Genomic DNA, 12,555 nt, shown 5'->3' on the forward strand with positions numbered 1-12,555 from the left:
ATATCAATGGATTTTGACTCTGACTGTTATTAAAGTTGCATTCCTTTTTTTTTAATTTTGAATATGCAGGATGCATACATATACACATATATACATACACAAGCACACATACATGCTGATGAGCATGCATTACACACAGAACAAAATCTTGCACCAAATTCTCACAAAAAATAGAGGAATGCAGTTACAGTCAAAATCCATTGATATGGTCGTAAATACAGTGACAAAAAAGCTTTCTGGAATAAAATAAATAAATCAATAAATGTGTGGAAATTGAACTGGTGAGTGTGTTATATTAAGGCATTATGACTCTCCTCAGATACAACAATATATATATATATATATATATATATATATATATATATATATGACAAAAGGGGAGATAGGAGTGATTAGAATGCATTTATTAGCTAAAGAAACTAGATAGATAAAGAGAATGATCTAGCTGGGATGAGAGTAAGGATTAAAACAAATGTGTTATTTTGTGGGGTGCCATGAAAACCAAATGAACACACAGACACAAACAACTCATCAAAATTAATAGACAAAATATGATTTAGAAAACTTGAGAGTACATGAAAAAGCATAAAATAAACAGAAAATTGAAATAATAATAAGTTGAAGCAATGATACAAAACATAAAAAAGTCTTTAGCAAAAGCTATATTTATAATCTTCATGGTCAATAGAAATGTAAAAGTTACAGAAGTTAAATTAACCCTTTAGCATTTAAACTGACCCTATCCAACCCAGATATTCTACCTGTTTTATGTTCAAACCAGCAAGATCGAGTCCTTTACACTTACCCTACAATGTCATGCTAAAAATAAATAATTACATCATTGAAATCTTGAAGCTATGAGATAATGAATGATTATTTCAAAGCACTGTGAATAAATAATCCTTACATTTGGCAGAATAATCTGAATGCTAAAGGGTTAAGGTCATAGAACATCAAATATGATGCCACAAAAAGAACAGTTGCTATTTACCTTTACATATAGGGTTTAGCTTCATTGATTTTGGAGCCTTTTCACATAGATATTGGTTGACCAACAAAGTGAAGTTCTTAGCATAAGTAACTTTCAAGGTGCTTCTGTTGAATATCCGATAACACTTATGCCCCACGGGAAAATGCCTCGATATTGAATTTAAGACTCACATTTGTCTTAGCATTCGTACTGGATGTCAAACTGAACCAAAAGAGCTTTCTGGCCTTAGTTCTGAGACCTAGAATTATTTTCAGTGCTTACAGAATGGATCTGCCGAGAACCCATCGATATTAATGGTATTGTAAGGAGGCTGTGTTAAAGGCAATTTCCTCCACTAACAAAGAAGAGAATCACTTATGTTATGAACTAAATTCTTAAGGCTACAAGGAGGATGACTGGAACTCTTAATACAGAACAGGCTTTCATTATACCTATTGTCTTAAACTATTTTTCTGGATCATCATTTATATTTGAGAGGGACTCTGCATAATGCCTATTCAATATACAACCAATTTACAATAAGTAGTAATTGCAACTTTTTTTTTTTAATAAGCCACCTATTAACTGACAAGATATACTGATTTGATTGAAAATATGACAATGCATCAAATTAATCTGTTTCAAATTAACTTGTATGTTAAAAAGATTTCTTTTTATCCATCTCATTTAGGAAATTCCTTACTCCTTTAGCATTTAAACTGGCCATATTCAGCCCAAAATATTCTACTTGTTTTATGTTCAAACCAACCAAATCCAGCCTCTCACACCTACCATACAATGTCATTCTAAGAATAAAGAGACACATTGTTGCAATTTCAAAACTATGAGATAATGCATGATTAATTCAAATATGTAAATGAATAAGCATTCTATTTGACAGAGTGTTAATATCACAAAAACATTCATATATATTTGATTATTTTTGGCAGGTATCATTGATATTTATAGATTGGGTGAAAACTTAACGTTTGAAATGGAAGATAAACATGTAAGTTTATATCTCTTCGCTATTTTCTTAGTTTCTTTGGAGTGTGCCCATCCCCTACTTGCCCCATTTTTTGATTCTGCTTCCCATTTTCTGTCTTCATACATTCACAGCTTATTCCTCCATTCTATCTACATTTTCTTCAATTTTCGCCTATTCCTAACCAGTGTTAAATTAGATACCAGTAATGTTCTAAACTTGATCATGTGACTAATATGCAAACATGAAGACGAAAACCTCTGAGTTGATATTGAGACCAGCTTCCAGATTTGATTCACACCAACACCATTTCATTTATTCTCTCAGAAAAGGAAGGAATACACAATTTGCCATCCTTTAAGTTTCAAAATAATGAAAATTACACCTTGTTAAAAAGAAGCCAAAATTTAATGGAACATTCCAAATCTTTTTTTATTTTAAAAATTTAATAAATACCTGATACTTTATTGCTTAGTACTTATTTTATTGACTCAGTATGAAGTAAACTTTATTTTCTGAATTTGAAAGCCACCAGAAGAGACATATCTATGCATTACAAAATGGTTCTGTTCTCTATCTTACAACATAGTACAAACTTGTTTCAATATTAACTGATTTTCTTAACAATACTTTTTGGAAAAAAAATTAATTTAAGTTAAATTGTAAAATAAAAGTCAAGTCCTAGAGTTACCTGCATTAAAGGCAAAATTGAAGATACAAAATTTTAGAAATCAATTATGTACAACTCAATAGACTAGTCACAATCATCATTTCAATCTTCACTATCACATTATATTTCACTAATTTAATTTATTCTAATTTTTGCTTGCAGTTGGCATACTGTTTTCGTATTTGGGCCAGTGTTCTTCTGAAGAATATTGAGGTGAGAAACTATGTTCACCCTTAAAGTTAAATGTGATTTTGAGTACTAAGTAGGTCCAACACCTGCTGTTCTATGTACTCTCCAATTTAGATAGTCCAATTTAGAACCTTATAAATATTGTTATGTATTAGTATGCAATAGTCCAGTTGCTGATCATATGGTTATCAGTCGAGGGTTTAACTTTTATTTTCTAAGAAGGATGAATATATTTAAGATACACAAGCTATGTTGTATGATAAAATGTATAATTAACTGGTTGCTATTTGTTAAAGCAGAACTACAGCCTACATGAGTATGTTGGGTTTGCAAAGATAAATAGCAAGAATTTGACTAGAATGATTAAGGTTAAAACCTAAGTTAATGAAAGCATGTCATCCGAAACTGGACTAAATGTATTTACATATGTTTAATCAATTACATCATATGTTGTAATGGTCAATATTTATAATTTTTAACAGATTGGGGCCCAAATGGAACATCAAAGACAACTGAATGATTTTATTTTAACTGTGACAAGGTAATCTTAGCAAATATTTTTCTTGTACCATTTTAAGGCTTTTAAAGACTGCTATTTTTTAATTGAAAAAGATTTACTAAACATTTAGTAAATTCAATAAATTCATACCCACTATATTGACACCTAAAAATTGATACTTTAACCATGTGATAAATACATTTATTTCTATTAGCTAATCAAATTGACTATGCAAAAAATTTTCTAACTAACTAATATTCTAGCTTCTAAATACCTAATGGTTCAGACAAGTATTGTGTCTATTGTTAGTTTAACACACAAAACCTCAATTTGAAGGACACTGCTTAAAGAAAAATTCAATTGTATATACTTAGAACTAGATGAGCTTGGATGTTAAACTTGACCATGAATGAAACAATATTAGTGTTAAAATGAAATACAATCAGTTGACTATGTGACAGTCAGAAATCTTTGAGAAAACAAAATTTCAATATTGTATATAACACCCAGTGTTGCTAGGGTGTCATGGCCTACAGCCATATTGTATTATTTGTTCCTTTCTTATGGGCAGAATCAGCACGGTTGATATATATATAATGAACTGAATTACTGGCATAAAAGTGAAGTGGGAGGGTACAATTTGCATGGATTTGCATGAAAATGCTTTCTGTTCTTAAGAAGGATCACAAACTATGTATTGTTTCATATTATAAAAGGAGGTTAATACAATTTTGCCCAGAAATCACATTTTCAAAATTTTAGTTTCCCCCCGTCCCTAACGCAATTTCTTAATTTGTAACTTTTTTACGAATTTTTTTTTTTATCCATGTAGAAAAATACAGAGATTATGAATCTAGGAAATTAATTTTTTTTAAAGTTTAATTTTTCTTAAAGAAACACTCAATGTCCTTTCCCCCACCTTGCCCACCCATCACCCACCCACTTTCAAAAAGCTAAAAACACCCTGTGTTTCACTTTCATCTGATGTTTTATGCATGTGTAGAATTGTACTGAAATAGCAGATGTAAAAAATATTAGGGCACCACCAGAAAACCCAACATGCTAGAAACAACAGGTAAATGACATTATTTCTGAAGAAACTTTCCCGCTTTCCAAAAAGATAAAAGTGAAACATTGAGAGTTTGTAGCTTTTTGAAAGTGGTAAGGTGATGGGTGGATGTTTTGGAAGGAGATTTTAGCGTTTCTTTAAGAAAAAAGAGGAAGAAAATTCTTAAAGATTTGTACCCTCTGTTTTTTTTCTCAGTGGAAAAAATTCAAAAACATTCGAAAAAAGTAAAAAAAATGAAGAAATTGGGATGGGGTGAAGAAAATTAAAATATTGAGAACGTGTTTTTGGGGCGAAATCCTAATCTCCTGCATTGAAAACATAGGAATCAGAAGAAATTCAGGAAAAAAATTGATGGGGTGGTGCAAATGTCACCTCAGACATGCTAGGAACAACAGGTAAAGGACAAGATTGCTGGGAGAACTTGCTTTAAAATTGAAGATCAGAGGTTTTTAAATACACTCATCAAAAACACGAATTACAAAATAGAAAAAGGTGATTTCAATTGGATTTGAGCTGTAATTTTGCACATGCACATAGCATGAAATAACATATTTCATACAGAAGTTTTACCAAGAGAGAGAGAGTGCACGTGTGTGTGTGTGTGTGTGCACGTGCCAAAGGAAGTTATTTTATGGCATTCTTCCATTTGAAGCAGTAAAGTTGTCAACTTGATCATATGCTTGTTTTTTTTGTTTTTTTTTTAAAGTTTCAGCTTAGAGCTGCGGCCATGCTGATGCACCGTTAATTTCCATGAAATTTTTTTATTTCTTTCAAGTTGTTAGATCAGGTAATGAAAGTCACGGAGCGGGTCATAGCCCAACTAATTAGGGAGAGAGTCAGTTTAGATGAGACGCAGTTTGGGTTTGTGCCAAGGAAAAGCATCACTGATGCTATATTTTTGGTAAGGCAGCTGCAGGAGAAATACCTAGCCAAAGATAAACCTCTGTACCTGGCTTTCATTGATATGGAGAAAGCCTTTGACAGGGTCCCCCAATCCCTTATCTGGTGGTCAATGAGGAAACTAGGGATAGAAGAATGGTTAGTGAGAGCTGTGCGAGCCATGTACAGAGACGCTATCAGTAAGGTGAGGATTGGCAATGAGTACAGTGAAGAATTCCGGGTAGAGGTAGGGGTCCACAAAGGTTCAGTCCTCAGCCCCCTCCTATTTATCATAGTCCTCCAGGCTATAACAGAGGAATTCAAGACAGGTTGCCCCTGGGAGCTCCTCTATGCTGATGACCTTGCACTAATTGCTGAGTCACTATCAGAACTAGAGGAGAAGTTTCAGGTGTGGAAGCAAGGACTAGAGTCGAAGGGCCTTAGAGTCAACGTAGCTAAAACCAAAGTCCTAATAAGTAGGAAGGTAGACAACACACAAACCCCTTCAGGTAGATGGCCCTGCTCGATCTGTAGCAAAGGTAGAAACTCTATAAGATGCACCCAGTGCAAGCTATGGACACATAACAGGTGCAGCAATATCAAAGGAAGGTTAACTAGGAAGTTAGTTTTTGTATGTAGCAGATGTTCAGGAGCTATAAACACTGTAAATGTACAGAAAACAACTTCTGCCACATTCCAGGGAGAAAAACTAGACGTAGTTGATAGCTTCCACTATCTAGGTGACCAAGTTAGTAGTGGGGGAGGGTGCGCTGAAAGTGTAGCTGCTAGAATAAGAATAGCCTGAGCAAAGTTCAGAGAGCTCTTACCTCTGCTGGTGACAAGGGGCCTCTCACTTAGAGTAAAAGGCAGACTGTATGACGCATGTGTACGAACAGCCATGCTTCATGGCAGTGAAACATGGGATGTGACTGCTGAGTACATGCGTAGGCTCGCAAGGAATGAAGCCAGTATGCGCCGATGGATGTGTAATGTCAGTGTGCATACGAGACAGAGTATTAGTACCTTGAGAGAAAAGTTGAACTTACGAAGCATCAGTTGTGGTGTGCAAGAGAGACGACTGCGCTGGTATGGTCATGTAGCGAGAATGGATGAGGATAGCTGTGTGAAAAAGTGCCACACCCTAGCAGTTGAGGGAACTTGTGGAAGAAATAGGCCCAGGAAGACCTGGGATGAGGTGGTGAGGCATGACCTTCGAACTTTGGACCTCACCGAGGCGATGACTTCTGACCAAGACCTTCGGAAATATGCTGTGCGTGAGAAGACCCGGCAAGCCAAGTGAGACCTAAATCTAAGGCCTCAGCCAGTCCACTTATGTGTACCTTCCTTCATTGGACACCAAACTCCACTTGTGAAGACCTGTTGAAGCAAGTGAAATCGAAATCAAGTTAAATTGGACGCTAAACTCCACTTGCGAAGACCTGTTGAGGCAAGTGAAATCGAAATCGAGTTAAATTGGATACTAAACTCCACTTGCGAAGACCTGTTGAGGCAAGTGAAATCGAAATCGAGTTAAATTGGATACTAAACTCCACTTGCGAAGACCTGTTGAGGCAAGTGAAATCGAAATCAAGTTAAATTGGACACTAAACTCCACTTGCAAAGACCTGTTGAGGCAAGTGAAATCGAAATCGAGTTAAATTGGATACTAAACTCCACTTGCGAAGACCTGTTGAGGCAAGTGAAATCGAAATCAAGTTAAATTGGACACTAAACTCCACTTGCAAAGACCTGTTGAGGCAAGTGAAATCGAAATCGAGTTAAATTGGATACTAAACTCCACTTGCGAAGACCTGTTGAGGCAAGTGAAATCGAAATCGAGTTAAATTCGATGACTGGCACCCATGCCAACGTCGTCTCCTTCATTGGGACACGAAACTCGGCTTGCGAAGACTTATTGGGGCAAGCGAAATCGAAATCGTGATGGCACCTGTGCCCAGCGTCGCTTTTCTGGCACTTGTGCCCGCGGCATGTGTAAGGATTTCGAGCGAGATCGTTGCCAGTGCCCCTAGACTGGCTCTTGTGTGGGTGACACATAAAATACACCATTTTGAGCGTGGCCGTTGCCAGTACCGCCTGACTGGCCTTCATGCCGATGGCATGTAAATGTACCCACTACACTCTCTGAGTGGTTGGTGTTTAGGAAGGGCATCCAGCTGTAGATACTCTGCCAAATGATGTGCTTGAGGAAACCCAGCAAGCCAAATGAGATCTAAATCTAAGGCCTCAGCCAGTCCACTTAGGCGTACCTTCCTTCATTGGACACTAAACTCCACTTGCGAAGACCTGTTGAGGCAAGTGAAATCGAAATTGAGTTAAATTGGACACTAAACTCCACTTGCAAAGACCTGTTGAGGCAAGTGAAATCGAAATCGAGTTAAATTGGACACGAAACTCAGCTTGCGAAGACTTATTGTGGCAAGTGAAAGCCAATTTGTGATGGCACCTGTGCCCAGCAATGCCTTTCTGGCACTTGTGCCCGCGGCATGTCTAAGGACTTTCGAGCGAGATCGTTGACAGTGCCCCTGGACTGGCTCTTGTGCGGGTGGAACATAGAATACACCATTTTGAGCGTGGCCATTGCCAGTACCGCCTGACTGGCCTTCGTAGGATTTTCGAGCAAGATCGTTGACAGTGCCCCTGGACTGGCTCTTGTGCGGGTGGCACATAAAATACACCATTTTGAGCGTGGCCGTTGCCAGTACCGCCTGACTGGCCTTCGTAGGATTTTCGAGCGAGATCGTTGCCAGTGCCCCTGGACTGGCTCTTGTGCAGGTGGCACATAAAATACACCATGTTGAGCGTGGCCGTTGCCAGTACTGCCTGACTGGCCTTCATGCCGATGGCATGTAAAAGCACCCACTACACTCTCTGAGTGGTTGGCATTTAGGAAGGGCATCCAACTGTAGATACTCTGCCAAATGCTGTGCATGAGAAAACCCAGCAAGCCAAGTGAGATCTAAATCTAAGGCCTCAGCCAGTCCACTTAGGCGTACCTTCCTTCATTGGACACTAAACTCCACTTGCGAAGACCTGTTGAGGCAAGTGAAGTCGAAATCGAGTTAAATTGGACACGAAACTCAGCTTGCAAAGACTTATTGGGGCAAGTGAAAGCGAATTTGTGATGGCACCTGTGCCCAGCATCGTCTTTCTGGCACTTGTGCCCGCGGCATGTCTAAGGACTTTCGAGCGAGATCGTTGCCAGTGCCCCTAGACTGGCTCTTGTGCGAGTGGCACATAAAATACACCATTTTGAGCGTGGCCGTTGCCAGTACCGCTTGACTGGCCTTCGTGTGGGTGACACGTAAAAGCACCCACTACACTCTCTGAGTGGTTGGCGTTAGGAAAGGCATCCAGCCGTAGAAACTCTGCTTAAATTTTTGTAATGCAAATATGTAAATGAAAATAAAGTTTATTTGGTAGTCATAAGATTACTGAATTTTTTGATACCCCATACATCAAAATTGGCAGCTCAGTTTTTGAATGCATAAGGAAGATACACACACACACACATATAAAAACTCTCTTTTATATATATGGGAGATGTCCTTGTCTGTTGTTCTCTCTGTCTATCTCTCACATTTCCTGTGTGTCTATCTCTTCCTGTCTCCTCCCCTTCCCTGATATCAGCCACCCTCATTATGCCATATTTTTCTGAACTTAACACTTTTGCACCTTCTCATTTTATCATGTAATAGCCCAACCCCCATAATCAGTCCATTATTGATTTTTATTGAAATTCAATAAGCTTATAATTGAACTGGATGTTAGTTCAACATGTATGCAAAGTTTGGTGAAGATTGGTTCCCTGGTTTGGGCAGCAAGATGATAACAGACAGATGACAGACGACAGACAGACAGACAGACAGAAATTGTCATTTATATACAAGATTAATTAAAAATAGCAATACCACTAAATGTGTTAAATACCACTGAATCGACGTGTATGACAAAAGTATTACCATTTTCAGCTATCAACTTCAATATTGCCAAAATATGATCAGTCTAGTGAGAATGCATACAATCTCTAATTGAAGAACAAACAGTTTTAAACGAAGAGACATTTTCAGTGGCAGTTTATATATTTTTTAAAAGTCAAAATTCTAATAAAAATTATAATAAAAAAGAAACTAAATTAGAGAGTTTGTTGAGAGTAGGAAACCTCTCTTCAAAAAAAATGAAGGACACTTCGGAAAATGTCGTCCTAAATGTACAATGTCTGAAAATAAAATAAGAATGTCATGGCTGAGATGTCTCTGACATTAAATCTATTGATCAGAATAAAACAAAAAATTGTTTTCATTTTCTTTTTTTCTTTTATCCCTCCACAGGTCCATCTTCAGCGACATGAGCATGGATACAATAATAATAAAGATTATGGTAAGTTCTTATTATTCTACTTTGTAAATAGCAAATATATTTTTAGTGTTCAACAAGACTTTTTTTAAGTGCTGTTAAATTCTATCTATTTTTGATACAATATGTAATCATTTATGCTGTTTCAGTGAGGAATCCATTCTGAGGGATATATTTTAGAAATTAAAATAAAACCTTTTTATCTTTAAATAACATCTTTACTTTCAGATTTGTTATAAATAAAAATGCACAAATGAATAATTAAAATATATTAACTTGTACAAATATCAAGAAATAAAATTCCAAATTAAAAGTGAAATGATTAACTCTCAATATATTGATTTCTAACTTAGTTCAAATTAATAAGATCAATTCTAATAAACACACACACATATATACAGACACATGCATATATATACAGACACACATACACACACACACACACACACACACACACACACATACGCACACACACACACACACACACACACATATATATGATGGACTCTCCCGTCAATTTCAATGTATGAGGATCTGACAACCCACTCTTTCTTTGTCAGTCACAATGCTTGTTAAATATGACATTTAAGTCTCATCAATGATTCGCAAAGAAGCCTATAGATGCTGAAAGTATGAAGGTTACAGGTCAGTGCAGGTGGTATATTTGCAGCCACTTTTCTCTTTTGCCTTGCACCCTTAAACCTGTTAATGCTGGTTGCAATACAGTTTCTTATACCATTTTGACATGAAGATCTCCATTTTGTTCACTCAAAGATGTTGTGAGCTATCTTCACTGCTGAGAGGTTACTCTTAAGCTTGTTCTTATATCTGAGCCATGGTTGACCAGCATTCCTATACCCACTATCAAGCTGGCTGTACAGAAGGACTTTGGGTATTCTTTCGTCACTCATTCTGATGACATGACAAGCCCAGCACAGTTGTGACTGCATGGAGAAGCTCTCGATTCCACCAATCGTACACTTACTAAACAGGTTGGCACTAGAAATGCTGTCTTTTAGTGAATAACCACAGATATGTCCTGAGACAGCCTTTATGGAAGATGTCTAGTTGGTTAATGTGTCATCTATAGGGTACCCATGATCAAAGCCATACAAGAGAGTAGTAAGGATGATATATCATATATCATACATCATATTATAGCATATGTGTTTAAATTAAAGATTTTTGATGGGCAAAATGTCTAAGTTGAATCCAGAAAAACAACTCAGTGATCAGAGAAAGAAGTCTTAAAATCAGTGATATAAAAAACCTCTGTTGCTAAGAGTAAGTACATTCAATGGGTCTATGAAATCCAGACAGCCTGACAACGCAGAGTCCATACAGTATTATATATCTTTATGGAATCCAATAAACTATGTCATCATTTATATTCTTTGAAAATTGTCTCTGGTTATAACAATTTATATTTGGCAAACTTTTTCCTATAATATTGATGTCAAGCATATATCTAGAAAACCACCTGTATAGTGATTGACATAATTTTTTGAAACAAATATTACAACTTAATAGTTAAACATTTATTACAAATATACAAATGAGGAATGTTTTAAATATTTTTAACTATTAGTATTCATTTAAATTATTTTGTATCAGTCCCATGAAATTTTAAAATGTAATTGAATGTAGCAATGTAACATTACCTGATATTCTCCATATTATCCATCATATGATGGATAAACATTAGTTATTTGTCACCACTGAACATCGTCTAATAATTTTTATTTCTTAACAATTGTCTCTCTGATAACAACTTTTAGTTCCAAAGGTATGACCTCAAAAGTCATATACTCTCTAAATTAGCACAAATACCTTATAGTTGCATCATAATTAGGTATCAGTGTTATTGGTTTCTGTCAATAGCATCGTAAATTCTAAAAGTCTTTTCATAGTTCGTCACCAGAAAGGCTACAATTGTTTGTTGGGTAATAGTTTTGCTGTTTTAGAAACAAGGAAATCAATCACTAGGTCCATCCCCAAAACATTCCAACATCTCCACTGGTTTTGGATATTCAAGTAGCTTATCCAGATATTCTAATACCACTAACTGAGTCTGATACTAAATAATGTTGTATGCTGGTCTCCAATGAAAAAAGGGAATTATGTTTTATATCCTAGTCACATGACACATTCATTAGAAGAACATCCAATTAGTGTCAGCACCCTAACAAGAAGCATATGAACACCTATTGCTAAAAATAAGTCAAATTTAGAGTATTAAGCTTCAAGCAATTCACCATTAAAAGTTTAGTGTGTAGACAGGAAGATCTGGTTTGTAGAGGGGAACATGAAGCAAAAACAAAAAAGCTAAAAGAGATAAAGTTGAAGAGAAAATTCTAATTTAATGGGAATCAATATAAAGAATTTTATGGAAAATCTGTTAAATTAATCCTTATTATTAACTCACTGAGCTATTCAACAAATGCTTTAAAAGAAGGCAAAGTCCCTAACAGCTGGAAAAATCCAGTAGTAGTCTTGCTTTAAAAGAAAGGTGACAAAACAGACTTGAGCAACTACTATCCCATCACTCTCCTGCCTATCATCTATAAGGTGTTCTCCAACACTATGCTTAGAAGGATACTCAGCACCTTGGACTTTTATCAACCAAAGGAACAAAATGGATTCAGGACAGAATTCTCTACTAATGATCACATTCAGATTGTCAGGTTGCAATAGAAGGCAAACAAATACAGCGTTCAGCTTTGCTTTGCCTTTGTTGACTATGAGAAGACTTCTGACTCCATAGGATTCAAACCACTTCTTACAGCACTGAAGAACCAGGAAGTGGACCTTGCCTACATTGCAATGTTGAAAGATCTTTACAGCAGTGCAACATCGATCCTCAGGCTACACCAAGACAGTTGTTTACACGTGTCAGCAAGATGCTGTCTTCATAAAAATT

General features: G+C 36.3%; 1 protein-coding gene across 5 annotated transcripts in view; it reads left to right on the plus strand.

Moving 5' to 3' along the window:
• LOC106869668 (putative 3',5'-cyclic phosphodiesterase pde-5) overlaps positions 1-12,555 on the plus strand; it is a 362,634-nt gene that overhangs the window by 180,648 nt on the left and 169,431 nt on the right. For all 5 annotated transcript variants that reach the window (XM_052969509.2, XM_052969510.2, XM_089355202.1 and 2 more), the window contains 4 exons: positions 1,921-1,979; positions 2,788-2,838; positions 3,297-3,355; positions 9,611-9,659. In XM_052969509.2, coding sequence (XP_052825469.1) covers positions 1,921-1,979; positions 2,788-2,838; positions 3,297-3,355; positions 9,611-9,659 — 218 coding nt within the window. The remainder of the gene's footprint in view (positions 1-1,920; positions 1,980-2,787; positions 2,839-3,296; positions 3,356-9,610; positions 9,660-12,555) is intronic.

This window comes from Octopus bimaculoides, chromosome 7 (assembly GCF_046866305.1).
Source record: "Octopus bimaculoides isolate indiv1 chromosome 7, ASM4686630v1, whole genome shotgun sequence".
In the NCBI taxonomy this organism is placed as follows: Eukaryota; Metazoa; Mollusca; class Cephalopoda; order Octopoda; family Octopodidae; genus Octopus; species Octopus bimaculoides.